This window comes from Panthera uncia, chromosome A2 (assembly GCF_023721935.1).
Source record: "Panthera uncia isolate 11264 chromosome A2, Puncia_PCG_1.0, whole genome shotgun sequence".
Taxonomy (NCBI): Eukaryota; Metazoa; Chordata; class Mammalia; order Carnivora; family Felidae; genus Panthera; species Panthera uncia.
The window spans coordinates 60,321,638-60,347,699 of NC_064816.1; the positions used below are offsets into that span (position 1 = coordinate 60,321,638).

The 26,062-nt window shown below is 49.5% G+C and overlaps 1 protein-coding gene across 1 annotated transcript in view; it reads left to right on the top strand.

The window, feature by feature from the left end:
* Positions 1–26,062, top strand: part of ABCA13 (ATP binding cassette subfamily A member 13) — a 313,586-nt gene that overhangs the window by 120,300 nt on the left and 167,224 nt on the right. The window contains exons 27-29 of the mRNA XM_049642263.1: positions 1,322–1,479; positions 3,100–3,330; positions 17,992–18,085. Coding sequence (XP_049498220.1) covers positions 1,322–1,479; positions 3,100–3,330; positions 17,992–18,085 — 483 coding nt within the window. The remainder of the gene's footprint in view (positions 1–1,321; positions 1,480–3,099; positions 3,331–17,991; positions 18,086–26,062) is intronic.

Consider the following 26,062-nt stretch of genomic DNA (forward strand, 5'->3'; position numbering starts at 1 on the left):
TGGCTCAGTAGATTAAGCATCAGACTTTGGTTCAGGTCATGATCTCACAGTCTGTGGGATCGAGCCCCGTGTCGGGCTCTGTGCTGATAGCTCGGGCCCTGGAGCCTGCTTTGGATGCTGTCTCCCTCTCTGTCTGCCCCTCCCCTGCTCATACTCTCTCTCTCTCTCTCTCTCTCTCTCTCAAACTGAATAAAACATTTAAACAATTTTTTTTTTAAGAATAAAAGCACATGAGGGGCACCTGGGTGGCTCAGTTGGTCGAGCGCCAGACTTCGGCTCAGGTCATGATCTCATGGTCCATGAGTTCGAGCCCCGCGTCGAGCTCTGTGCTGACAGCTCGGAGCCTGGAGCCTGCTTCGGATTCTGTGTCTCCCTCTCTCTCTGCCCCTCTCCTGCTTACGATCTGTGTCTCTGTTTCTCAAAAATGAATAAATGTTAAAAAAAGACAAATTTAACATAGACAAGAGGAAGTGGAGGTGGGGGATACCACTTTTGGAAGGGGAGGCATGGAACATACCACGGAATCCACGAGAGACAGGAAGGCAGCATCTTATAAAGTAATGCTTTGCAGTTTGGGGGGTGTGCCTTCTTATCCCCTGAGAGACCATCCTGGGTCGATAATCAATATCTCTGGACTTAATATACTTTTATTTTTTTTGGAATGTAAGTTCTGTTTGACGTTTATTTTTAGACCATTGTGTGGTGTGGGAACGCATCACCCCAAGTGTAGGTTGCACTAATCCCAGGGTCTAACCGGCACCGAATCCCAGATCAGGGACTGAGCAACTCTTAGTAACCTCGAAGGACCTCTGGATGGGAGGTTGGCCTTGATCTTTGGGACACAGCTGTGGTGAGGGCGGTCACGGCACCCACCTGTTGCCCTGGGGTCTACATTTCACGGTTTCCTTTTGGATCCCTTTATTTATTTATTTATTTATTTATTTATTTATTTAATGAATTGGGGAGACTAGTCTTTTCATCTTTCTGCTTTATGAAAAAACATCAAATCAGGGTTCCTGGGTGGCTCAGTTGCTTGAGGGTTCAACTTCGGCTCAGGTCATGGTCTCACGGTTCGTGGGTTTGACCCCCACGTCCGGCTCTGTGCTGAGAGCTCGGAGCCTGGAGCCTGCTTCAGATTCTGTCTCTCTCTCTCTCTATCTCTCTGCCCCTCCCCTGCTCAAGCTCTGTCTCTCTCTGTCTCAAAAATAAACATTACATAAAAACAAACATCAAAAAAATTAGTGATGGGCTTTCAATCGTGTCCGGGATCCCCTAGGGGCCTTCCTGGTGCCCGTTCTGACGCCCCTGCCTTGGGACGCAGGTCGGACCATCATCTTCACGACCCACCACCTGGATGAGGCTGAGGCTCTCGGTGACCGTGTGGCCCTCCTGCAGCATGGCCGGCTCCGCTGCTGCGGTCCCCCCTTCTGCCTGACCCAGGCCTACGGCCAGGGACTCAGCCTGACGCTCAGCAAGCAGGTACGAAGCACAGTGACCTAGATACGCGGGAGAAATGCCCTTCCTGTGTGGGGCAGAGGAGACAAATTTGGCGGTCCTGTGACAGAGTTTTACACTTTGGACTCAAATCAACTGAACGAATATTGATTCTGAGTCCAGTGTTGCCTGTAATGCTGCTGTCCTATGAAGGGAGGCCTGAGGGCCTTGGGGTCTCGGTACATGTGGAGGAAAGGGTGTACCTGAGAACGAAAGCATGGTCATTGTGGTGTGTGCACAGCATGCTCAGGAGCCGGCAGGGTGGGGGTCTGCTGTGGGCTCCTGGTGGTCGGGGAAGGGGGGCACTGAGCTGCAGACAGCGTTTCCTGGTGGCCCCAGACAGGAACTTACCATGTCATGGGTGGACTGGAGAGAGAGTCGGTAATTGAGTGTAAGTCTCTGTGCACAGTGGCCCGGATGCCAGAAGAAATCCCCCAGGGCTGAGCGGAGCAATTAGCCCCTGTGACCCCAGTGCATTTGCACTGACAGAGGCATCAGATGAGGCTCAAAAGTACCTGATTGGTAACAGCATCCACTGGGTCTGGCCAGGCAGTATCGTAGCCCAGATGCTCTACAAGTATTTTTCTTCTTATTTTTTTAAATTTTTATTTATTTTTGAGAGTTGAGAGCAAGAGAGAGACAGAGAGTGAGCAGGGGAGGGGCAGAGAGACGGGGAGACTCAGAATCTGAAGCAGGCTTCAGGCTCTGAACTGTCAGCACAGAGCCCCACACTGGGCTCAAACCTGTGAACTGTGAGATCATGACCTGAGCCAAAGTTGGACACTTAAGCGACTGAGCCACCCAGGTGCCCCTGGAAGTATTTTTCTGACAGTAACTGTTCTTTTCGGAGGCTAAAGCTTTATGATAATGTAGTGAGGGACCTCCAGGGTAAAAGTACATTTCAGAGGTCCTGTCAGCTGAAGCCTGGCAGAGGTGGCTGTGGCGTTGGGATGCAGGGGCTGTGGGCCCTGAGTCAAGGTTCCTGCTTCCTCTCTGACTTGGGTAAAGTATCTTGCTGTCCCAAGGTGCCTCCTTCCCTCCGTGGTTGGATCCTTGTCTCCCCTTTAAGAAGACCCAGCCCTGTATCCTGTAGTCCCCTTGCTAAGATTGTCCCCAGCTCAGGGGGCGCATGTGCGTATAGCCCTCCCCAGGCCTGTCCGAGGAGCCTGGTGACCATGGCCAAGATGGGCGTGCGGGTCTCACCTTGTTGGAATTACCACCAGAGATTTATTTTTAAAAAGGAAGAAGTACAGGGGAGCCTGGGTGGCTCAGTCGGTTACACATCCAACTCTTGGTTTCTGCTCAGCTCATGATCTTATGGTTTGTGAGTTTGAGACCCGTGCTGGACTATGCACTGACGGCGTGGAGACTGCTTGGGATTCTCTCTCTCTCTCTTTCTCTGTCTTTCAAAAATAAAATAAAACAAACTTAAATAAATAAAAAGAAGAATTACACCGTGTCCTAGAAATGCCCGTGGCTTAAATGATATTTCTCGACGTCGCTGCTTTGAATTGGAATTTCAGACATGACCTCAGATGACGTAAAGTTGGTATTTTTGGACTAACGAGCCTTGCCGTTTTCTCGCCCCCTTTGTGGGACGGCCAGCCTTCTGCTCCGGAGACCGATGACCCGAAGCACGTCGCTCGTGCCACGTCTCTGATCCAGACCTACATCCCTCAAGCCTTCCTCAAAGACAGCAGCGGGGCTGAGCTGGTCTACGGCATTCCCAAGGATGCGGACAGAGCCTGCTTCAAAGGGCTGTTCCAGACCCTGGAGCAGAACCTCGACCATCTGCATCTGACGGGCTTCGGGATTTCAGACGCCACACTGGAAGAGGTACGTTCAGCTGGTCAGGTGCGCTTTTAACTGACTACGTTTGGTTTGCCACCCTGTGTCGGTGGTGAGGCGGGGGTAAGGCAGCGGGGAGGGCGCGTGACGGAGAACATGGCTGATTTATTGTTTCCAGGGTCTGATCAGTGCCACACACCACGTAAGCCAATATGGACTGGAGCACGCTGCATGGGTCACTATCGTTCTTTAGGGAAAATCCGCATTTTAAGATTTGAGAGCTTTGATGTCTTTACTCCGGAGTCGTTACGTGTCTGAACGCTTGTCAGTAGTCGGGGGGTGGCTTGCCTTGTCTCCTCATCTGGAGACCCCCTGACTTTCTCCGTGGACCTGCTTCTGTTTGGGAGCCCATGGTCCCACGCTGGGCAGAGGAGGAGATGTGCAGAAGGTCAGACTCACGGACGTTGCTGGCTCCTGGTGAACCCCATGCTGCCCCCCAGTTACGCTTTCCTGTCACTTGGGACTGAGCCAGCTGACAACCACCTTTCAGTGTGGTTTCTCTGTACCAGCGGGAGGCCGACCCAGGTATTTCCTCCAGGATGGCCGTGGGTGTAGCTGAACCCAAGGTGAGCCTTGCTTTGGGGCCTGGAGCTCGGCGAGCCTCAGCTGAGTTGTGATTTTCCCTCATTTATTATCTATAGAAAGTGCTGCAGATTTAGAATGAAAATCCATGATGCAAAGGGGAAATCTGGGCAGAGTCTCGGAGCCCTCTGTCTTCATGAGGCAGGAATAGTCCTAGGAGCCGATGAAGTTTGTGGTTTGCAGTCAGCACTTAGAGCCGGAAATATTAGAGACCTTACAGAACCACGAGAATGGAAAGATCGTGACTTCTGGCATGTCGGAGCTGGGGTGCCTGGGGGGCTCAGTGAGCTGAGCTTCTGACTCTTGATTTCAGCTCAGCTCATGATCCCAGGGTCCTGGGGTTGATCCAGCCCAGTGTCAGGCTCTGTGCTGAGCATGTAGCCTGCTTGGGATCTTCTCTCTCTCTCTCTCTGCCTCTCCTTTGCTCTCCTCCCTCCCCAACCCCCCACTGCCTGCCAAATAAATAAGCAAACTTAGGAAAGAAAAAAAGAAAGTCAAAGCCTGAACTTTGGGCTGTGTTTCGGAATGGATTCGGGGCCTGGGTTAGCAGCGTGACGGAAACAGTGACCGCGTGTGTGTGAATCAGTGTAGATAGTGGCTCAGTGTAGATAGTGGCCGCAGGAACTTTTGTCTGGAATAAAATGGTCACAAAAGATGGTAAAATGTAACAAGATTTACTGTATATTTTAAAAAAAAATTTTTTTTTAATGTTTATTTATTTTTGAGACAGAGAGAGACAGAGCATGAGCAGGGGAGGGGCAGAGAGAGAGGGAGACACAGAATCCGAAGCAGGCTCCAGGCTCCGACCTGTCAGCACAGAGCCTGACGCGGGGCTCGAACTCACAGACTGTGAGATCGTGACCTGAGCTGAAGTCGGATGCTTAACCGACTGAGCCGCCCAGGTGCCCTAAGATTTATCATATTTTAAATATGTAGTATGTATAACTAAATATTTTCTAAATGAACCGCGAGCAGGACACTTGTAAAGATACGTGCAGCGTCTGGGACTAGAGCATCGTAGTGGAAAGGGTGTGAGCTCTGCCCCCGCCGGTTCTAATCCAAATCCCTTTCCTTCCAATATCTAGGGCCTTGGGTACATCATTCTACTCGTGTGAGGCTGGGGGTTTTGATCTTTGAAATGGAATGACTGCAGCGGCTTACTTGGTTATTCTAGGGCTTTGCCATAACACTTCCTGCTCAGAACAAGCCAGTCAGCAATGGTAAAGGTTCTTCCTGCCTGTGGAAACACAGAGAGTGACATCATTGTCACAGCTTTGGAATGACATGGAAGGAAGTTGTATCCGTGCTCCAGGGAAACGTGCCAGCTGCTGTGTCTGCGAGCTAGTAGTTGTGATAGTTGGGAACTTTGCGGTCACTGTTTTCCTGCGCACGCAGGGACCCCCCACCTTTGAGAGTCATTTTACCGGTTTGGGTCGCTTGAAATGGAAAAAGATGGGCACCAGCATGGCTCAGTAGGTTAACATCCGACTTGGGCTCAGGTCATGATCTGAGGGGGTCTGTGCTGACAGCTCAGAGCCTGGACCCTGCTTTGGATTCTGTGTCTCCCTCTCTCTCTGCCTCTGCCTTGCTTGTGCTCTCCATCTCTCTTTCTCTCTCTCTCTCAAAAAAAAAAAAAAAAAAAAAAAAACCATTAAAAATATTTTTTAAAAAAAGGAAAAAAATTTTTCTTTTTTTCTTTTTGGTCTTTCCTAATTGCTTTTATTTTCTCAGTGAAATGGGAAAGAAAGGCATCAGTTGTACATGAGCACGGGGAGATTTCCCGACAATAATTTCCTTTGCATCGTAAGATTTTTTCTTTGTGTTTCTTTCCCTCCCTTCCTTCCCTCTTCCTTCCTTCCCTCCCCTCTTCCCTTCCTCCTCCCTTCCCTCCCTCCTCCCCTCCCCTCTTCCTTTCTTCCCTCTTCCTCCCATCCTCCCTTCCTCTCCTCCCCTCCCCTCTTCTTTCCCTCCCTCTTCCTTCCCTCATTCTTCCTCCCCTCCCTTCCCCATACCCCTTCCCTCCCTCTTCCTCCCCTCCCTCTTCCCCTCCCTTCCCCATACACCTTCCCTCCCTCTTCCTCCCCTCCCTACTCCCCTCCCTTCCCCACACCCCTTCCCTCCCTCTTCTTCCCCTCCCTCCTCCCCCTCCCCTCCCTCCTCCTCTTTCCTTCATCCCTCCCTCCTTCTTCTCCTCCCCCCACCCTCTTCCCCCTTCCTCCCTACCCCTTCCTCACTATCCTTACCTCCCCTCCCTCCCTCCCACCCTCACTCCCTCCTTCCTTTTCTGCCAAATGATCAGGTCTGGCTGCATTTCCAGCCACAGCCCTGGATTAAATCAGAGACTTCTGGAGCAGAGAAGGTGTCAGCTCTGCCTTTTACTCGTTTGTGCATGCTGGTAGGGCTCGTTTTAGCTGCCAGAATCTTCTTTAAGCCACTCGTCTCCTTTATAAGCGTGGTTTTAGTAAAAGCTAGACAAATCAATGGGAAATTGACTTACACGAGCCACAGAAAGCTGTCACTTGTGGGGCCCGAGGGGCCAGTGAGGCGGCCTCTGTCACTGCGGACCCGCTGCCCCTGGCTGATGCAGGACTCCTTCCATATTAGGAATGCCCACCTTCTGACAGGGTTTAGTGGGAGTGGAAACCGAGGTCCTTGTAGTTTCCTACACCCCTGGGCTATCCCCCAGGGCAGCCCCCAAGGTTTGGACTGAATCGGGGGAGTTTCTCAGCACCCGGACCGCAGAGCCCCGGGTTGGAATCCATTCTCCAGGCCATTGGCCGAATGTGTCCCTGGAAGTTGTGAGAGCCACAGGGTGGGGTTGATGGAAGGGGCTCCTGGCAAAGCCTGAAATGCCCATGAAATGCCCAGGGAGTCAGCCTCGGAAGGGCTGGAGGGCTGGGTGGTGCTGGTTGGTCTTTCTGCCACCCTCCTGGATGGTGAGTTCCCCTGGGGCCTTCGCGCCCGTGGACCGCTCCGGGGCTGGGAGCTGGTTTTGTGTGTGTGTGTGGGGGGGGTGCCTCCTTCCCACACCCTGACTCACTGACAGCCTGGCCTGGCCTGGCCTCGCCCACCCGGGGGTCCTTCCTTTCATGGCTGATGTCTGTCCCCTTCCCTGTCCTCCACCCTGGAGAGAGGAGACTGTGGAGGAAGTCTTATGGCACCATGCCCAGAATCTTAAGTCAGGTTTAAAATTTTCTGGCCTGTGCCGCTTTGTAACAGGAGTTACCCCAACTAATGATACCGATCTTAAGCGGTGTCCATTTCCCCATACCCTTTGCTTCTATGGCTGCCTAATTTCTGTTTAAAAGGCTTCCTGGGGCACCTCAGTCTGTTGAGCATCCGATTCTGTTTTGGCTCAGGTCATGATCTCACAGTGCATTAGATCGAGCCCCGCATTGGGCTCTGCATTCACAGTGCGAAGCCTGCTTGGGGGTCTCTCTCTCTGCCCCTCCCCTCCTCCCTCTTCTCTCTCAAAATAAATAAACATTAAAAAAAAAAAAAAAGCCTCCAGGATACCGTTTGTCCTGCAGGCCCTGAGTGCGGTGGGAGCAGCTGGGTCGGGGAGCAGCCCGCGTGTGGCTGGAACCCCATTCTTCTCCTCGATGAAATAGAAATTTCTTCCCTAACGTTCTCAACACCATTTCTGTTTGGATCAGATAATTCGATAACCCTCAGAACAGGTGACAAACCGCAGGAAGTCATGCAAAGGTGAGGACTTCTCTGCATCACCTTCACTGCATTTAAATCCAGAATACACGTGCTGTGGGGTATTCGGAAAGTAAGCGTTTCTGTATTTTAGCCCTTCTGTATTTTTAGTGTTATCATAGGTATGTAATCCCAGCACAGCTTCTAGAAATTCTTTGTTTTCAAATTTTAATGTTTATTTTTCAGAGAGAGACAGAGTGTGAGCGGGGGAGGGACAGAGAGAGGGAGACACAGAATCCGAAGCAGGCTCCAGGCTCCGAGCTGTCAGCACAGAGCCCAACGCGGGGCTCGAACCCACAAACCGTGAGATCATGACCTGAACGGAAGTCGGACACTTAATAGACTGAGCCACCCAAGCGCCCCTAAAGATTCTAAAGTGATCTTTACACACAATGTGGGGCTCGAACTTATAACCCCGATATCGGGAGTCACACACTCCGCCACTGAGCCAGCCAGGCGGTCCCTGAAAATTCTTTTTATGCTAATTCCCTAAATATTCCTATTTCTGATTTGTATTTCCCTTTATTCTCCAAAATATTCTTTCTTTTTAAATATTTTTATTTCTGAGTAATCTCTACACCCAATATGGAGCTCAAACTCACAACCTCAAGATCCACACCCTCCATCATCTGAGCCAACTGGGTGGCCCCAAAATATTCTTATCTATACCCCTTGATGCACCTTTTGGAAATTTCTTAATCTGTCTCCTCTTTGCCCTGTTTTCTTTCCCATTCTTTATTTTTGAAGTTGCATATAGGAAAACCCACTCAGTAAATTTTGGCAAAGGCATGGGGTCGTGGGACCATCACCAAAATCTGGATATGGAGGGAGTCTATCCTTACTGCCTGCTTCAGGGAGTAATTCCTTCATGCACCTTGCTTCTTTGCAACCCGCTGTTTGTTTTTTCCCCAGATCCTCCCACCCCCCACACGGCCCCTTGATGCTCATCCCCCCCAAAACAAGCCCAACCGGAAGCAGCAGAACCAGTCGTGCAATTACTTGGGACATTTTACATGTGCTTCTCCGATTTCCTGCAGTGATTTCTACCTGCCGTACTTAGTACATGCTTTGCACATAATAGGTGCTAACAGGTATCGGTTAGAGGCTCATGTGTCTTTCTTTTCTCTTGCACACACACAGGTGCTCAAAAAGAACCCATCTGTCTTAAGGGCAACCATAAACAACCATCTGAAATACAGATTTAACAAGATAGAATATTACAGCCTATGTGGGCTTGTTTGAAAACGGGATCTTAAATTGAAAAAAGATTAAGCCTTTTAAAAACTTTCTTTTGTTTGATGGAGTCTATAAAATATCTATCTCAACCAATTTTGTCTCCTTACAGCGGGCAAGTATCGACTTTCTTGTCTTGTGTCTGTTATCGATCCACAGTCAACGTGGATAAGCACCCTGCACGTGCTTTTCCTTTGTTCGCCTGTGCGGTGCCTGACAAGTTACAGCAGGTGCACGGGGGCCTGTCCAGGGATGCTCCTGACTCTAGCTAGAGAGCAGATTTCATTTTCTTTTTCTTTTTTTAATGTTTATTTATATTTGAGAGAGAGAGTGTGTGTGTGTGTGCATGGGAGAGGGTCAGAGAGAGAGGAAGACACAGAATCGGAAGCAGGCTCCAGGCTCCCAGCTGTCAGCACAGAGCCCGACATGAGGCTCGAAACCACGAACCGTGAGATCGTGACCCGAGCCGAAGTCGGACGCTTAACCGACTGAGCCACCCAGGCGCCCTGAGCAGATTTCATTTTAAACTGCAGTAAATTCCTTGTAACTCATGGCCCCTAAAGACACCCCCAAGCCAGTGAGGCTGAGATGTCAAATCTGATCATACAGCCACCATGTGTAGAGTGTGTTTGCTTTGCATGGTGGGGGACCAGGGAGAGCTGGAGCCCCCTGGGTGTGCACAGGAAGTACCTTTGCAGCCAGCTCGGAAGCCAAGGCGAAATCTTTTCATGTCATGCAAATGGAGTGATTCTTAGTGGTGCGTTTTTTTCGACTTTTAAATATGTTTATTTATCTAGTTTTGAGAGAGAGAATGTGAACGGGGGAGGAGCAGAGGGAGAGAGAGAGAGAGAGAGAGGGGCGGGGGGACAGAGAATCCCAAACCGGCTCCAGGCTCTGAGCTGTCAGCGCAGAGCCCGACTCGGGGCTTGTTCGCAAACCACGAGACCATGACCTGAGCCGAAGTCGGACGCTCAGCCGACCAAGCCACCCAGGCACCCGCCTGAAGACTCTTTATTTAAAAAAAAATTTTTTTAAACATTTATTTTATTATTGAGAGACAGAGAGAGAGACAGAGCATGAGCTGGGCAGAGAGAGGAGGAGACACAGAATCAGAAGCAGCCTCCAGGCTCCGAGCTGTCAGCACAGAGCCCGACGTGGGGCTCGAACTCACAGACTGTGAGATCATGACCCAAGCCGAAGTTGGACACTTAACCAACTGAGCCACCCGGGCACCCCCTGAAGACTCTTTAAATTCTCAGTCTTCATCCCGCTGCTTTGCCCCTCCCCCCATGTTCCTGGCCTGAAACAGTTACGACCATGACATCAGTCAGGTGGTGGTTTCTCTTGTTCTGTAACTCATCCTGCATCTTTTTCGTTGGCATTAGACAGAAACGGAATGCTTTTCTTCACCATGTTTGTTTATTTGTATTGGTAAGAATCACCGTATGCAGTGAGCCAGAATTTGCTGCGATCCTAATTTGCTTGGATGCCGGAGTCCTACCAGGTTTAGCCCCTGGTGCTCCTTCGTGCTGACTCTGTGCCCTAACACAGCCCCATGATCTTCCAGTGTCTTATGTTCTGACGTCACCAGGTGCTCTGGGCGCCCGAAGCGCATTCCCCCGCCTGACCCTAGAATCGGCTATTTCTGCAAGGGGGCCCAGCTGTAGGTGCACACGTGGTGTGGGGCAACACTGCTCCTGTCCTGACCTGGGGGTGGCTGGACAGTCTCCATTTGCTGCTCTTTCTCCCCTCACGGTGAAAGCCAGGGGTTCACCTCCACGGGGAAACCCCCCAGGGCCAGGCCAGCCGCACTGGGTTCCTCGAGTGTCCCCTCTTCATCTTTGTCTCTCCCTCCCTGACCAGGGCAGACTCAGCTTCCATATCGGAGGCTGTCCCCTTGTTTGCCCAATCTGCCCACACCTCTGGAGCACCACAGCTTTAATGCCCCCTGGACAGAACCTGTGCCCCCCCCCCCCCCCAGCCCCTCCTGGATGCCCCAGCCCCAATCTGGTGTGTTCTTCCTGCAGCCACTGAAAGCCAAGGAGCTGCCTCCCTTACCCCCTCGGGTCTGCCTGAGAGGGAAGGGGCAAGGGGGAGGGGAGGCTGCTGGCCCCAACATGTTCCTTCTGTCACCTGACACCCTGTGTTTTCTCCTCGGGGGACAATAAACCCAGTAATTTCAGGGTTCTTCATTTGGAGACTTAGGTCTTTAAAATTCTTTTTTTAAAGTTTATTTATTTTGAGAGAATGAGATTCAGAGTGAGGTAGGGGCAGAGGAAGAGAAGGAGAAAGAGAGAGAGAATCCCAAGCAGGCTTTGCACTGTCAGCACAGAAGCCGGGGCGGGGCTCGACCTCACGAACCATGAGACCATGACCTGAGCCAAAATCAAGCGTCGGACGCTCAACTGACTGTGCCATCTGGGCGCCCCAGGTCTTTTAAATTTAGAGCAGCCTCAGGTTCTTACCGCTTGCTCTAAGCCTGGTGTCAGCTCGGTGCCGAACGTGCTATTTGCCCTCTGACTGCCATGCCGGCCTGTCATTTCATGTTGTGTGTGTGGGGAAAAAAGCCATCACAGGGCAGTGTGGATCCAACCCAAGCTTGGCCTTATCAAATTTAGAAACGCACTGAAGTTGAAGTCCCTATCCCCTTGTGCAGAAGGAGACTGAGGGACTGCATGTGAGAAAGGGGCCCCGTCGCCCAAAGTCAGGAATTGGAGTTCAGTTGTGGCAGACGCCAAAACCCTCCACCCGCGCTTCTGACTGGTACCGTCTCTCTGGTGTCTGGGGACGCATCACACCAACAGCCCTTGTTTCCAAGCTGCACCGATGGTGCGTGGTTCTGGAGTGGACTGAACAAAGGCCCTGAGCATGTCTGCATCCTAATCCCCGGAATCCCCGGACCTGTGGTTGTCCGCTGCACAGATCTTATGACGGGAAGGCTATCCTGGATTATCAGTGTGGAGCCGTGTACTGAGTAGTGTGCTCGTCAGAAGGACATGTGAAGGTCAGACGGATGGAAGGAGAGGCCTTGGTGGAGGCAGGGATTGGGGTGATGCGCTTTGAACACGGAGCACGGGGCCGTGAGCATGTAGGCGGCCACTAGAAGCTGAAAAAGGCAAGGGGTTCATTTTCCCGTGGGGTCCGTGGAAGAAACCAGCCCCGGGTTATCAGATGATAAGCCGCTGTTGTTTTCCATCCACGTTTGTGGTCATCTGTTCCAACAGAGATCGGGAATGAACAGACGCTCCTGTGAAACGGTAGACTCTTACCGTATGCACCGTGTGGCCTGCCAAGGGGCAGATCTGCCCAGACTCCTACGTCTGGAGAGGACTAGCCAGTGACTCTCCTGTTCCTTACCACGTATGCTCTCCCCACGGTTTTATCTTCTGTTTCTTAAAACTGTTACTTTTGGGAAAATGAAAACAAAACGAAACCACAGCACAGTTTACATTTTGGTCCAACTTTGGACACCGTCCCTGCACTGATGTCATCTGTTGGTAGGACAATGCCGTCATTGTCTTGCGGAGTCTGTCGCCTTCATGCATTTCCCCAGCGTCTCAGCTGAAGGCACCTTGCACTGCCCATCTCTGGGACACGGTCCATCAAATGGACACTTTAAATGCAGGTCAAGTTGGGGGTCTGAGACTACTTGGCGGTGGGGTGCACGTAGCCCCGCGGTCTGAGGGATTGATGGCACAATCAGTGTTGAGGTGACCCCGGGCTGCCGTAAGTGCTCAGACCCTGCAGCCCTTCTAAATGAAGAAAACTTCAGTCCTCAGATGAAGAATCTGCAAACTGTTGAACATACTGTTCTTTGCGAACAGAGAGCAGAAATGCCGTAGGTTTTCAATCCATACTTCTGCTAAATTATAAATTGTTTCTGCACTGGATAGCGTCCTTGAGATTTCTACCTTCTCCCCCTAGTTTTATTGACATACAATATCGTATTAGTTTAGGGTGTACGCCATGATGATTTGATGTATGTATGTGTGATGCTGATGGCTGTTGGAAGTTACCATGCGTCATGTCATATAGTTATTTTTCTTTCTTTAATGTTTATTGTTGATTTTGAGAGAGAGAGTGGGCAGGGGAGGGGCAGAGAGAGAGGGAGATAGAGAATCCCAAGCAGGCTCCACACTGTCAGCATGAAGTCCGATGTGGGGCTTGATCTCAATGAACCCTGAGATCATGACCTGAACCGGAATCAAGAGTCAGACGCTTAACCAACGGAGCCACCCAGGGGACCCTCACATGGTTATTTTTCTCACGGAAAGAACTTCTATAATCTACTCTCTTTGCAACTTTCAGATAGAAAGCCCAGTCTCGTTAACTGGAGTGGTAATGTTACAGATCACATCCCCAGGACTTACTTATCTTTTAAGTGGAAGTTTGTATCTTTTGACTCCTTGTGACCATTTTGCACCCCCCCCCCGCCCACTCTCCCCTGGCAACCACCAATCTGTTTTTTTTTTTTAATGTTCTATGTGTGAGTGAGATCATAGGGTTTTTGCCTTTCTCTGTCCAACTTATCTCACTTAGCATAATGTCCCCAGTGTTGTGGCAAAAGGCAGGATTTCCTTCCCTTTTGTGGCTGAGTCATACTTCATTGCGTGTATATATCCCACACCGTCTTTATCCCCCCTTCATCTACGGCTGTTTCCATGTCTCAGCTCCCGTGTGTGATGCTACGGTGACCACGAGAAGCAGGTGTCTTTTCAACATAGTGTTTTCTTTTTCTTTCGGATAAACTACCCAGAGGTGGGATTGCTGGGTCATAGGGTAGTTCTATCTTTAACCTTTTGAGGACCCTCCATGCTGCTGTCCACAGTGGCTGCACCCGTTTGCATTCGCACTGGCTCTGCGCGAGGGATTCCCTTCTTCCACATCCTTACCAGCACCTGTCACTCCTTGTCATTTGGATTCTAGCCGACAGGTGTGAGGTGACACCGCATCGTGGTTTTGATTTGCATTTCCCTGGTGCCGAGTGATGCAGAGCATCTCCTCATGCGCCTCTTGGCCGTCCGAGTGTCTTCTCTGCAGGAACGTCTGTTCAGGGCCTCTGCCCGTGTTTTCGTTGCACCACTGGTATTTTTGCTGTTGAGCGGAATGTCCTCATCTGTTTCGCTCCTGTTCCGGTCACGCGATGACCTCAGGTGAAGGTTGGTAAGAGTAGTTTGACCCGTCTTCGTCTGATTTCCCTTTGCCTTGGGAAGCCCGAGCTCGTTCCCGTGAAATTCTGAACTCGTGAGACAGAAAACCACTTTCCGGGGCCTGTCCTTTGGAAGAGGCCACTGTGCGTCTGTGTGGTTCGCATGCAGTGGCCCGTGGCCTGGTCTCGTTGTGAGGATGGAGAAGGCGCCGTCGGAGCGGGAAGAGGTGCCCGTGGCGGCCTTCCGCAGACGCCCGGGGCTGTGCTCTCCCTAGACTTCGGGAAGCATCGCCGGATGTGAGACGCCTCGTCTCTGCTCAGACGCCTTCCCGCGAGGCGGCCCGTGGTTTGTGCTCTGTCTCATGAAGGGATGTTTCCGTGTGTGGAACGGACTCTCCCAGGCTTGTGTGTAATGAGACTTCGTGGTCGCGTGCTGCGTCCTTGTCCTTGACCGCCTGAGACCCGGCGTAGGCTTCCCTGTTCCGCTCCTTTAGGAAAACGTGTCAAGTTCGGCCTCCAGCTACAAATACTGACGGAAGGTTGTGTTAGGGATTGTGTGTGTCAGATAATAAAGCAAGGGTGCAGACCACGGCGTGGCACTTCCGTCGCCCACATCCATGGGGCAGGGGTTCCCCGCCTGGGTCACGTTCCGTCCCGGGTGCCGTGTTTCCCTGAGACCCTTGACCAGGGTGGCTGCAGGACCACAGGCTCACGGCTTCCATTTGGCACCGGACTTGCAGCCCAGAATAACCAGGATGGCAGCCGCCATCGGGAACTCAGACTTTTGAAAACGTCAATCACCGTCATACTGCCGTTCAAAAATTTGACCTTTATTTGGACCTTTCTCCTCACTGGGCTACCTTGGTGTTTTTCTTGCTGCCAGGTGTCCCCGGGCGGTGTGGCTGCAGTCAGGGCATGCCGACACCAGGTGGCGCTCATAGCATCCTTCTGTCTTGGCCTTGCCTTTCCCTTTCCGCAGGGGAGGCTGGAGAATCCCCTCGGTGTCCCCGGTACTTAGTGTTGTGCTATAATCGACAGCATCCCCCAGTGACCCCTGAGAGCACAGACAGCAAGACCTCTGCCCTTATTGTCTCTTTTCCTCCCACACATACTTGTGCACACACACGTGCACAAGCACACACACACACACACTGTCTTGTTATGAAAAGGGGAAGGGAGGGGAAATTTAAAAAGATGGAGATTATTACCAAGGTGTTATCAAGATATGCTTTATATAATTCACAATTACTTTCGATCATTGAATGAAAATTCCATTTCGAATAAGATACAGAGGAAAGTTTCTTCTCAATGAATAATTCTTGACTTGTACCGCTTCTACTGTTTTTTTTTTTTTTTTTTTAAGAATTCCTTTTTTAAGGGGCGCTTGGGTGGCTCAGTCGGTTAAACATCCGACTTCGGCTCAGGTCATGATCTCACGGTTCGTGGGTTCGAGCCCTGTGTCCCACTCTGTGCTGACGGCTCAGAGCCTGGATCCTGCTTCGGATTCTGTGTCTCCCTCTCTCTCTGCATCTCTGCCCCTTCCCTTGCTTGTGCTCTGTCTCTCTTTCTCTCTCAAAAATAAATACACATTAAAGAAATTTTTTTAAAAAAGAATAACGTTTTTAAAAAATATCTATTTATTTTATTCCTTTTTAAAAATTTTATTTAAATGTTTATTTATTTTTGAGACACAGAGACAGAGCATGAACAGGGGAGGGGCAGAGAGAGAGGGAGACCCAAAATCCGAAGCAGGCTCTAGGCTCCAAGCTGTCAGCACAGAGCCCGACAGGGGGTTTGAACCCAAAAACAGATCGTGACCTGAGCCGAAGTTGGATGCTTCACTGACTGAGCCACCCAGGCACCCCATAAAAATATTTATTTATTTTTGAGAGAAAGAGATAGAGGAGGGAAGGGGCAGAGAGAGAGGGAGAGAGAATCCCAAGGAGGCTCTAGGCTGTCAACACAGAACCCGATGTGGGGCTTGATCCCATGACCCTGGGATCACAACCTGAACCGAAATCACGAGTTGGACACTCAACCGACCAAGACACCCAGGTGCCCCTATTTCTACTCTTTTTAATTTCGTTCTCTATAAATGCCCTGGGTGAATGTGTATCTTTCTGAATGCGCTGGGTGAAGGCTTAACTCGTCAGTCCTTGGTGCGTTCCTCATTAGTGGGGCTAACAGTACTGGTCTCACTGGGTTGGGCTGAGAATGAATTGAAGTGACACCTCAGGGACATGCCACATGGTACTTCTCGTCCTCCCCCTGCTTGGCCTCTCCTAGGACCAGACGTGGGAGCTTCCGTTGGGCATTTTCCTTCCGCCATGCAGCAATGCGTTCACTGCTTGCAACCCCTCTGTTACACGTCTTACTGTTACCTTTTATCGTGAGGGGAAAGGAAGAGCAGCAAACAGTTTCCCGAAGTGACGCACTGGCACAGCATTGTTACTAATTGTTAGTTACTATTATTCCTGGTGGTGGTGATGCAGGTGATACTCGAGGGGTCGTGAGGTTTGCTTCTTTTCCTCGGGGTCTTCCTGGAATCCACAAGGGGTTATCTTACGATTCAGAGTCCCCGCGTAGGATCCAGTGAAACCTCGTGGCCCTTCACCGGGGTGGGACTTGGATTCTCTCACCGGGATTCTGTGTCAAACTAATGAGCCACACTCAGAGAAATGATGCGTCTCTGCCCTCCCACAGGCTTCTTGCTTTCTTCTCTTCTCTGGTGCCCTCTCCCCGTCTTCCCTGCGGGCTGGAGGGTCCCCCAAACACCCAGAGATAGTCAGTACCTTTGTACTTACTCCCTTAAATAAGCAATCAGAGGTTGCACTGTTTACGGAAACGCCAAGTGCGGTTCGTGCAAATGACTGGAAGCCGTCATCCACCGAATTTCAGCTGCTCGTCAGTGCCGCCCCTGCTCCCGAGACCATGCGGCCGACACAGCGGGCCCTGGGTCCCATGCCCGCTGGCCTGACGTGTTGTGGGGAGCGTCGTCCTCAAGCCCTGAGCCCCAGCCCTTCCCGCGGTGGTGGTGGCACAGGGCGTTCATGCACGAGCCAGCCACTGGTCCCACGCACCTGCGGATGTATGTTAGGGACACCCCCTCACCTCTCCGTGGAACCTGCCAGACCTCCAGGTGCCTCTAGGGCTCGGGCGGCTTCTCACCTCTCATGCTGGTTTGGGACCCAGTCGTTGGATCTGAGCTCACTGAAACTGGATTTTGCTTCCAGCATGAACTGAATAGAGACCTCAAGCTGTTACTTAAACACGCTGCTCCCGGGGACGTGGCACTCCCGTGGAAACGCCACGTCCAGTGGGGGCTCTTACCAGTGTGTCTCACCCATGCCAAATAAGCTGTGTCACGAGTTTCTCCATTCAGTCTCTGAACTTTTTTTTTTAAATTTATTTATTTATTTTGAGAGAGAGAGAGAGAGAGAGAGAGAGACAGCACAAATGGGGGAGGAGCAGAGAGCGAGGGTGAGAGAGAATCCTAAGCAGGGTTCGTGTTGTCAGCTCAGAGCCTGATGTGGGGCTTGAACCCACAAACTGTGAGACTCTGACCTGAGCCGAGATCAAGAGTCAGATGCTTAACCGACTGAGCCCCCCCAAGCGCCCCCATCTCTGAACTTCTAAGACTCTGGTGTAGCCAGTCACAACTCCCCGTTGCACTGGACACTGTATCGTGGGCGCCTCCTTTGCCCTGCCTGCTTCTTGCTTGGATTGACCCCACCATGCCCGTAAATGCCCTGAGGTCCACGGTCAGGTTTCCCTCGCCTTGTATCCCTGGAGCAGCCTTACAACCAGCTTGCGGAGAACCGGGCGGCCTTACTGCCAGGCCAGTGACGGGAAAAGCTCATGAGATAACGGCATGTGGTGTCTGTTGTCATAATGACCTCGCTGGGGACTGAGGCTAAAGGCCAGGAGTGCGTTGTGAAAATGGGTAGGAGATAATAAGGTCTTTTTTAATTTTCATAAAGGTGTTCCTGACGCTGCTGCAAGGTTCCAAAAAGCAATCGGACGCTGCTCTGGGAGCCGGCGTTGAGCCGGCGGACCACGGGCCTCCAGAGCACTGTAAGTACCCGGCATGTCTCTGCATTTCTGCTGAGGGGATGACGTCTGCATCCTTCACCCAAAGCCGCTCGGCGCAAAGCTGGGACATGAAGGGACTGAAGGCAGCCGGGGCGGTAACTGGGGACACAGGTCACGGCCCAGGAAGCAAGGCTGAAGGTCTCGTCCTGACTGGTATAAAGCGAGCGCGTGCTTGGCGAGCAGCTTTATCTTTCCTTCAGATCAGGACTTACCGTAGAAGAGGTTTCTTCTTGTGTAAAATCAGGGTAAGGAGGACCGTCATCCGTCATCCGGTGTCCTCTGCGTCACACACAACGCGACTCAGCCTGCGTTCTCTGTGTGCCTGTGACGCGCGGGCTCCGTGCCAGGAGCATCCAGATGGGAGCTCTGCCTTCCCGGGGCTTCTGTCCCTGCAAGACCTCAGTGTGGACCTAGGTGCCAAGTGCTGACATCTGCTCGCTCGGGCATGGGGGCCGGGGCAGACGCCAGGTGTGGTTTCCAGGGTGTGGCTGTCGCTGCCTATTTAGGAACAATGGCACACTGCGAGTGCTGAGCTGGGCCCTGGAGGTGGGCGGGCTGGTGGGTGGACAGGGGGACAAAGTGCCAGCTGCCCCCTTCCTGCAGATCTGGTGTAACCAGCCTCAAAAAACCTGTTTCGGGGATGCATGGGGGGCTCAGTGGCATAAGCGTCTGACTCTTGATTTCAGCTCAGGTCATGATGTCACAGTTTGTGAGTTGGAGCCCGGCATCAGGCTCTGCACTGACAGCACAGAGCCTGCTTGGGATTCTCTCTCTCTCTCTCTCTCTCTCTCTCTCTTTCTCTCTCTTTCTGCTCCTCCCCTGCTCTCTTGCATGCTCTCTCTCTCTCAAAATAAATATGTATTTTTAATGACCTGTTTTAGGCATTGTAATTGGTTTCCAGTGGTTTCTCATAGTGGTTTTAATTTGCTTGTCCCTAATGATTCAGTGGGTTGGGCGTATCTGACGTAAGCAGTTGTTCCGAGATATAATTCACATACCACACCATTCGCCCACTTAACGTGTACTGTTCGGCAGTTCTTAGTGTATTCGGAGTTGGGCATCCCTCCCCACTGTCGGCTGTGGGACAATTTCCTTTATCCTGAAAAGAAAATGTGCCTCGACTTAGCTGTTCCTTCCCGTTGCCCTGGGAACTTGTTACCTGCCGTCTGTTTCTGTACATGTGCTTATTCTGGGCATTTCATACAAATGTTATCATGTAATATGTGGTCTTTTTTGACTGCCTTTTTCTTTTTTTTTAAGTTTATTTATTTTGGGAGAGAGAGTGTAAGAAAGCAAGCAGGAGAGGGGCAGAGAGAGAAGGAGAGAGAGAGAGACAGAGAGAGAGAGAATCCCGAGCAGGCTCTGCACTGTCAGATCAGAGCCTGATGCAAGGCTCGAACTCACGAACCGTGACATCACGACCAGAGCTGAAATCAAGAATCAGACGCTTAAGTGACTGACGTTCCCCAGGCGCCCCTTGACTGTCATCCTCGTGGCAACGGGGATGCTTCAACGTGTCAATGCTTCATTTTCTTTGATGGTCAGATGCCCTTCTTCTGTATGGATACACCACATTTTGTCCATTAGCTGTTGGTCATTTGGATTGCTTCCGGTGTTTGGCTCTTAAGAATACGCCGTCACAAACATTTGTGTGCAAGGTTTTTACGGGCATGTATTTTCTCCTGGGCACATGCCTGGGAGTGGAATTGCTGGATTGCACGTTTAGCCGTATGACGGACTGACCGTCAAGCTGTTACCTAAAGGCACGCTGTTGACGTTCCCCCAAGCAGGACAGGGGGATCCAGTTTCTCCCACTTGCCCATTGGCCACTTGTGACTGCCCATGGTGTGGACCCCAGACATCTCGGGGGGCTGGCGGGGGCGCTCGCTTGTGGTGGTTTTGATTTGCATTCTCCTGACGGCCGACGACGTGGAGTCTGTCTTTGTCAGCTTATCAGTGTTTGCACATCATTTTGGAGAAATGTCTGTTCAGATCTTTTGCCCATTTAAAAAATTGGGCTAATTTTATTTCTGGAGTTGTAAGTCTTTTATTGTGGAATTGTGAGAAGTGGGATGTTAACCCTGGGGTTTTCATGGACGCCTTTTATGCAGTCGTGGAAATTTCTATTTCTGGTTTGATGAGAGGTTTTCATATGAACGGGTGGGGGGATATTGCCAAGTGCTTTTTCTGCATCTACTGAGATGATCATGTGTATTTTTTGCCCTTTATTTATTGATGTGATATATTACACGAATTGAGTTTTAGGTGTTAAAGCAGCATTTCATTGACCAACTCTGATAAATTCCACTTGGTTTCATGATATATAATTCTTTTAATAGATTGCTGGGTTTGATTTGTTAGTATTTTGTTGGGGCTTTTGAGTCTATAATGGTCTGCAGTTCTGTTTTGTTTTTCTCTTGATGTCTTTGTCTGGTGTTGCCATTGTGGTATTTATTACTCACCTTACAGCATTAGTTGGGAAGTACTTCCTCCTCCTGTATTTTTTTGGAAGTATTTGTGAAGAATTCATTCTTTAATACATGTCTGGTCGAATTCACCAGTGAAGCCATCTGGGTCTGAATTTTCTTTGCAGGTAGTTTTTAAAGAAACTAATATTTTGGTTTCTTTACTTGTTATACGTCTATTCATATTATTTATCTCTTCCTGAGTCAGTTTCGATGTTTTGTGTCTTCCTAGGCACACGTCTGTTTCATGTGAGTTACCTGATTTATTGGCGAATAGCTGTCCATAACATCCATCTATGATCCCTTTTATTTAGATTTTTTTTTTTCAACGTTTTTTATTTATTTTTGGGACAGAGAGAGACAGAGCATGAACGGGGGAGGGGCAGAGAGAGAGGGAGACACAGAATCGGAAACAGGCTCCAGGCTCCGAGCCATCAGCCCAGAGCCCGACGCGGGGCTCGAACTCACGGACCGCGAGATCGTGACCTGGCTGAAGTCGGACGCTTAACCGACTGCGCCACCCAAGCGCCCCTATGATCCCTTTTATTTAGGTGGGGTTGGTAGTAACCAGAACCTTGCATTTCTGAGTCTAAAAATTTACACTTCCTTTTTTTTTGGGGGGGGGTTAATTTAGCTAACGTGTTGTCAATTTTGTTCATCTCACAGAAACAGCTTTTATTTTCAGTGATATTCTGTTCGTTCTCCATTTCCATTTCATGAATTTCAGCTCTGGTTTTTATTATTTCCTTCCTTTGACTTGCATTAGATGTGGTTTGCTCCTTTTCTCCTGATTTGAGATCTTTCTTCTTTTATACTCACGTTTACAGCTGTGAATGCCCCTTTGCATGCTGCTTCCGTGGGTCCCCCAATCTGCGGATCTTGTACCTTCACTTTAATTTATGTACCAGTATTTACAAACTTTTCCTTTGATTTCTTCTTTGGCACACTGGTTATTTAAGATTATGCTTTAAAAAATGTTTTGTTTGTTTATTTTTGACAGAGAGAGATAAAGACAGGGCGGTAGTGGGGGAGGGACAGAGAGAGAGAGAGGGAGACACAGAATCCGAAGCAGGCTCCAGGCTCTGAGCTGTCAGCACAGAGCCCGACGCAGGGCTCGAACCCACAAGTTGTGAGATCATGACCTGAGCCAAAGTCGGACGCTTAACTACCTGAGCCCCCCAGGCGCCTCTACTATTATTTTAAAAATATTTAAGTGATTGCTACGCCCAGCGTGGGGCTTGAACTCACGACCCCGCCATCAAGAGTCGCAAGCTCTTTCTTCCAACTGAGCCAGCCAGGTGGCTCCAAAATTATGTTTTCAAATTTCCACATAATTGTGAGTTTCCCAGATTTCTTTTTGTTACTACAGTCCCATATCGTTCTACTCTGACCAGAGGAAAATGTTTTGTATGATTTTACACCTTTTTAACTTACTAAGGCTCGTTTATGGGCTGGAATATGGTCCACCCTCAGAGTGCTCCTTGTGCCTGTGAGAGGAGTATGTATCTGTCGTGATGGTGGTATGTTCCGTAGATGCCCTTCTGTCTGCCTTGTCTACACAGCTGTTCAAGTGTGCGATATCCTCCTTGATGTTCTGGTAGCTCATTCTATCCAGTAGTGAAATTGGACTGTTGTTTCCAGCTCGTTGTCCGATTGTCTCTTCCTCCCACGGCTTCTGTCAGCTTTTGTGTTAGCCTCTTTAGTTGCATAAATCATACTTTTTGTCTCTTCCCGAACCTTTCATCCGTGCTGACATCGTATCTGACGAGCTACTTTCTCGGGAACTTTGTGGAACTTCCTTGGATTCCAGTAGTATTCCTCATCAGACCCAATCCAGATCTTTTTGTGAGATAATTTCTTCTCTATTTTCGGTTCTGCAGAGATGGTGAGGGGCAGAGGGAACGGCACCACGAAGCTCCCTCGGAGCCCTCTGGTTTGGTTGAGTCGGTCTCTGAGACACAGTCTTAATTCTTACTTTTTATTTTTATTTTTTTCACCTAAAAAGTTTATTAGCAGAGGAGAACACCAAATGATTGATGAATGTGGTGAACTGTAATATTCATTCATTCATTCATTCCCTGGGGTAGAATAGGCTTCATACAAGCTTTACCATTTTCACGGGTGCTGTTCTGTGGCGTCCAGTACATTTACGTTATTTTGCAGCCGTGACCGCCGTCTCCAGAGCTCTCTCGCCTTCTCCAACCGAAACCGTACACAGTAAGCCCTGACTCCCCCCTTCCCCGCCCCTGGCAGACAGCTTTCCCCTTTTCATCTGTATGAAGCTCAGTGTTCTCGAGAGCTCACGTAAGAGGAAGCCTACACTGTTTGCTCTCTGGCGATTGGCTTATGTCATTTAGCAGAATGGCTTTAAGGTTCACCCACCATGAAGCATGTGTTAGAATTTGCCAGATGTAAAAGTCAGGGCATGTGGGAGGGGCTGCAGAGTTCCCAGGCCTCTCCAGGTGCCAGTCCCCGAATGCCAAGTGCTCACCCACATGGGGGCTCTCTGAACCCCATCCTTTTGGGGTTTTATGGCGGCTTCATTACACCGGCATGACTGATTAAATCATTGGCCGCTGGCCAGTGAGGGGTCAAGGGGAGGTTGGAAGGTCCAACCCTGTAGTTATGTGGTGGGTTCCCCAGGCTCTTAGAGTGAGTTCCAAAAGTCACCTCATTAAGGTCATTGACATAACTGCAGACACCCTTGTTGCTGTCACCACTTAGGAAAATCCAGAGGTCTGCAAGAAATGGACAAAGAGCAGATACACATTTCTTAGTATAAATCACATCTTATTTATTTAAAAAATTTTTTTAATGTTCATTTAATTTTGAGAGAGAGAGAGAAAGAATGTGTGTTGTGTGTGTGTGTGTGTGTGTGTGTGTGTGTGAACATGGGAGGGACAGAGAGAGAGACACACACAGAATCCCAAGCGGGCTCCCGAGCTGTCACCACAGAGCCCGACGGAGGACTCGAACCCACGAACTGTGAGATCGTGACCTGAGCCGAAGTCGGATGCGTAAGCAGCTGAGCCCCCCAGGGTCCCCTCATTATAAAGCACAGTATCGCAAGACCACCAACTCTTAACAAGGCTGTCTTAGAAGCCCATTGAGCTTGTTGGCAGAATTCAGCTCTGTGTGGGTTTAGGACCAACGTCCACCTGGGGGTGTCGGTTGGGTGTGCTCTCAGCTCCTAGGAGTCATCTGGAATCTTAGCCACATGGTCCCCTCCCAACAGGACATGTTTCTGCTTCAAAGTGAGCACAAGAATCTCTTGTTTTGATTCACTGAAAGGCGACTGATCAGTGACCAGATCTTCCAAAGCTCTTCACTTTTTCTGTACGCATAATCCGAGGGTGGGGGGTGACAGGCGTGTGTTCAAGGTCTTACCCACACTCGGGGGATTGGAACCTTCTGTGAAGTAGGGGTGATTGGGGGGCCATTGTAGACCTCTCCCTGCCAAACGACTAGTACCATATGCTAAATTGAATTCCCCTTCGGGTTTATTAGCCATTTAAATTTCCTCTCTTACAACACGGTTGTTGTTTCCTTCCCTCATGAATGATGTAGTTTTGAAGGATAGTGTCTTAAGTTTGCTTTAGTAACATCAACTGCTTGTATTTTTATCACAAATGGCATATTTCTTGATCACACGATTAGATGAGTTTTTATATGGTGTCACCACCACCCGGGTCCAGATAGAGCATTCCCAGCACCTTGCTGGGCCCTCTGCCCTCTCCAAGTCAGACCCCCTCCCCAAAAGGTGATGCCCTCACCTTACAGTAATTGTGCTTGTTGTTGGACTTCATGTAAATGGGGTCATCGTGTGTGCACAGGAGTCTGTTTTTTCTCCGTATTTTGCCGCTTTGATCCATTTATGTTATTGCTTGTGTCATTTCTATGTAGTAATATTCTGCATATATCGTAATTTGTCTCTCTTTTACTGTGTATATACAAATTTTGTTTTAACTGGGCACACACATTATTTTCTCTTTTCATTATTAGCATTTTACCTAAAGGCTTCATTTCTGAGCATTCTTGTATTTTAAGGTACATTAGCTAATGACTTTTTTTATGTAAGGGCAAATTCAAAGAAAATATGATTATGTTCTCATAAACATTTTGTCATCCTTGAGAACTTAGGATAATTTACATTGAAAGGTATTGCCCGCATACATCCTCTTTGTGACGGTGATGCATCTGTTTTGAAAAAAATGGTAATTTCATGTTCTGAATTTGGGGGACATTATGAAAATCCATGCAAATATGTTAGAAATAAAATGTGCAAAAAAAATGAAAAACTACTGTTATGTGAAAAGGAGCGGTATGTTAAATTTTAAAAAGAACCCCGAGGAAAGAAACATTATGTTTTCTATTACCTTTGTAAAATATGATATAAAAAGGCAGTGTTACTTCTCATCCAAATTACAAATTATAGAACTGGAAAAAATGTCATTAAAATATCTATTTAAGTATTTCATTACTTAAAACAAAACGTGAGATCAAGACACATGACCACAAATTTGGTATGACATTTCCTGAATTTCCCAGTTTTATTGTGTTCTGCAAATCCTCCCACAAAGCTCCACAGGAAGCCTCTCCGTCAGTGAAATTTATATTACTTAGCAGATATAACTTTACCAAAGGGCTGGATCAGGATTTTGGAGACGGTGTGAAACCGTCTTCTGGGTAAAGCGCTCACTCACTTTTCAGGGACGGGAGCGTGATCCACACTCGAGAAAGGGAATTTCTGGAATAATCACTTACCGAAACCTTTCCCTTTCTGTTGGTGCCCTCAGGAATTACGTTTTTGTTCTGATTCCTGACTCTGGCCGCCCCTGCCCGGGGGCACCCCTTCCCTCCACGCTTGCCGTGTATCTTCAGAAAGTCTTCTAAGGGGCTCGCTCTCAAATAACTCACCTATTGCTCCTCTGATAGATGGATGAAGGCAACATAAAATATAAAATACAGATATTTTAAGCATTGGGAGCCTAGTCATGCCAGAGAAATGAGTTACAGAGACCGTGCCCAGAGGGCACATCTGTCCCTGCCATGTAAGGTGTGCAAATCACTTCTTCTTGGAGCCCCGACACCATCGACCGGACACGATGAGAGGCGTCCTCTGTGCATTTTCTTACCCAGTCCTCCTGGACATTTTGCAAATAGGCTTTCCTGCAGCCATTATTTTCATGTAGAAATTGAGCCGTGGAGATTTGCCTGAACCCTGGTGGGTCCAGTGCGAAACTCCCACCCAGGCACAATGCCAGGTGCTGGAGTCTCTTTGGATCAAAGAAAATACAGTCTTTGGATCCGTCCCTTTTCTGCAAAGGCTTTTCCAAACCCCCAGAGTACTGTGTGTCACAGTGTTTGGAGGATGCATGGGTGACTGGATTCACTCCTTGACTCCCCGGGAGAGGTGGTGATCTAGCATCATCACAGTGACCTGCAGATTTTGTAGAACACAGATTCCTGGGCCTCACCCCCTGATTTCCCGATT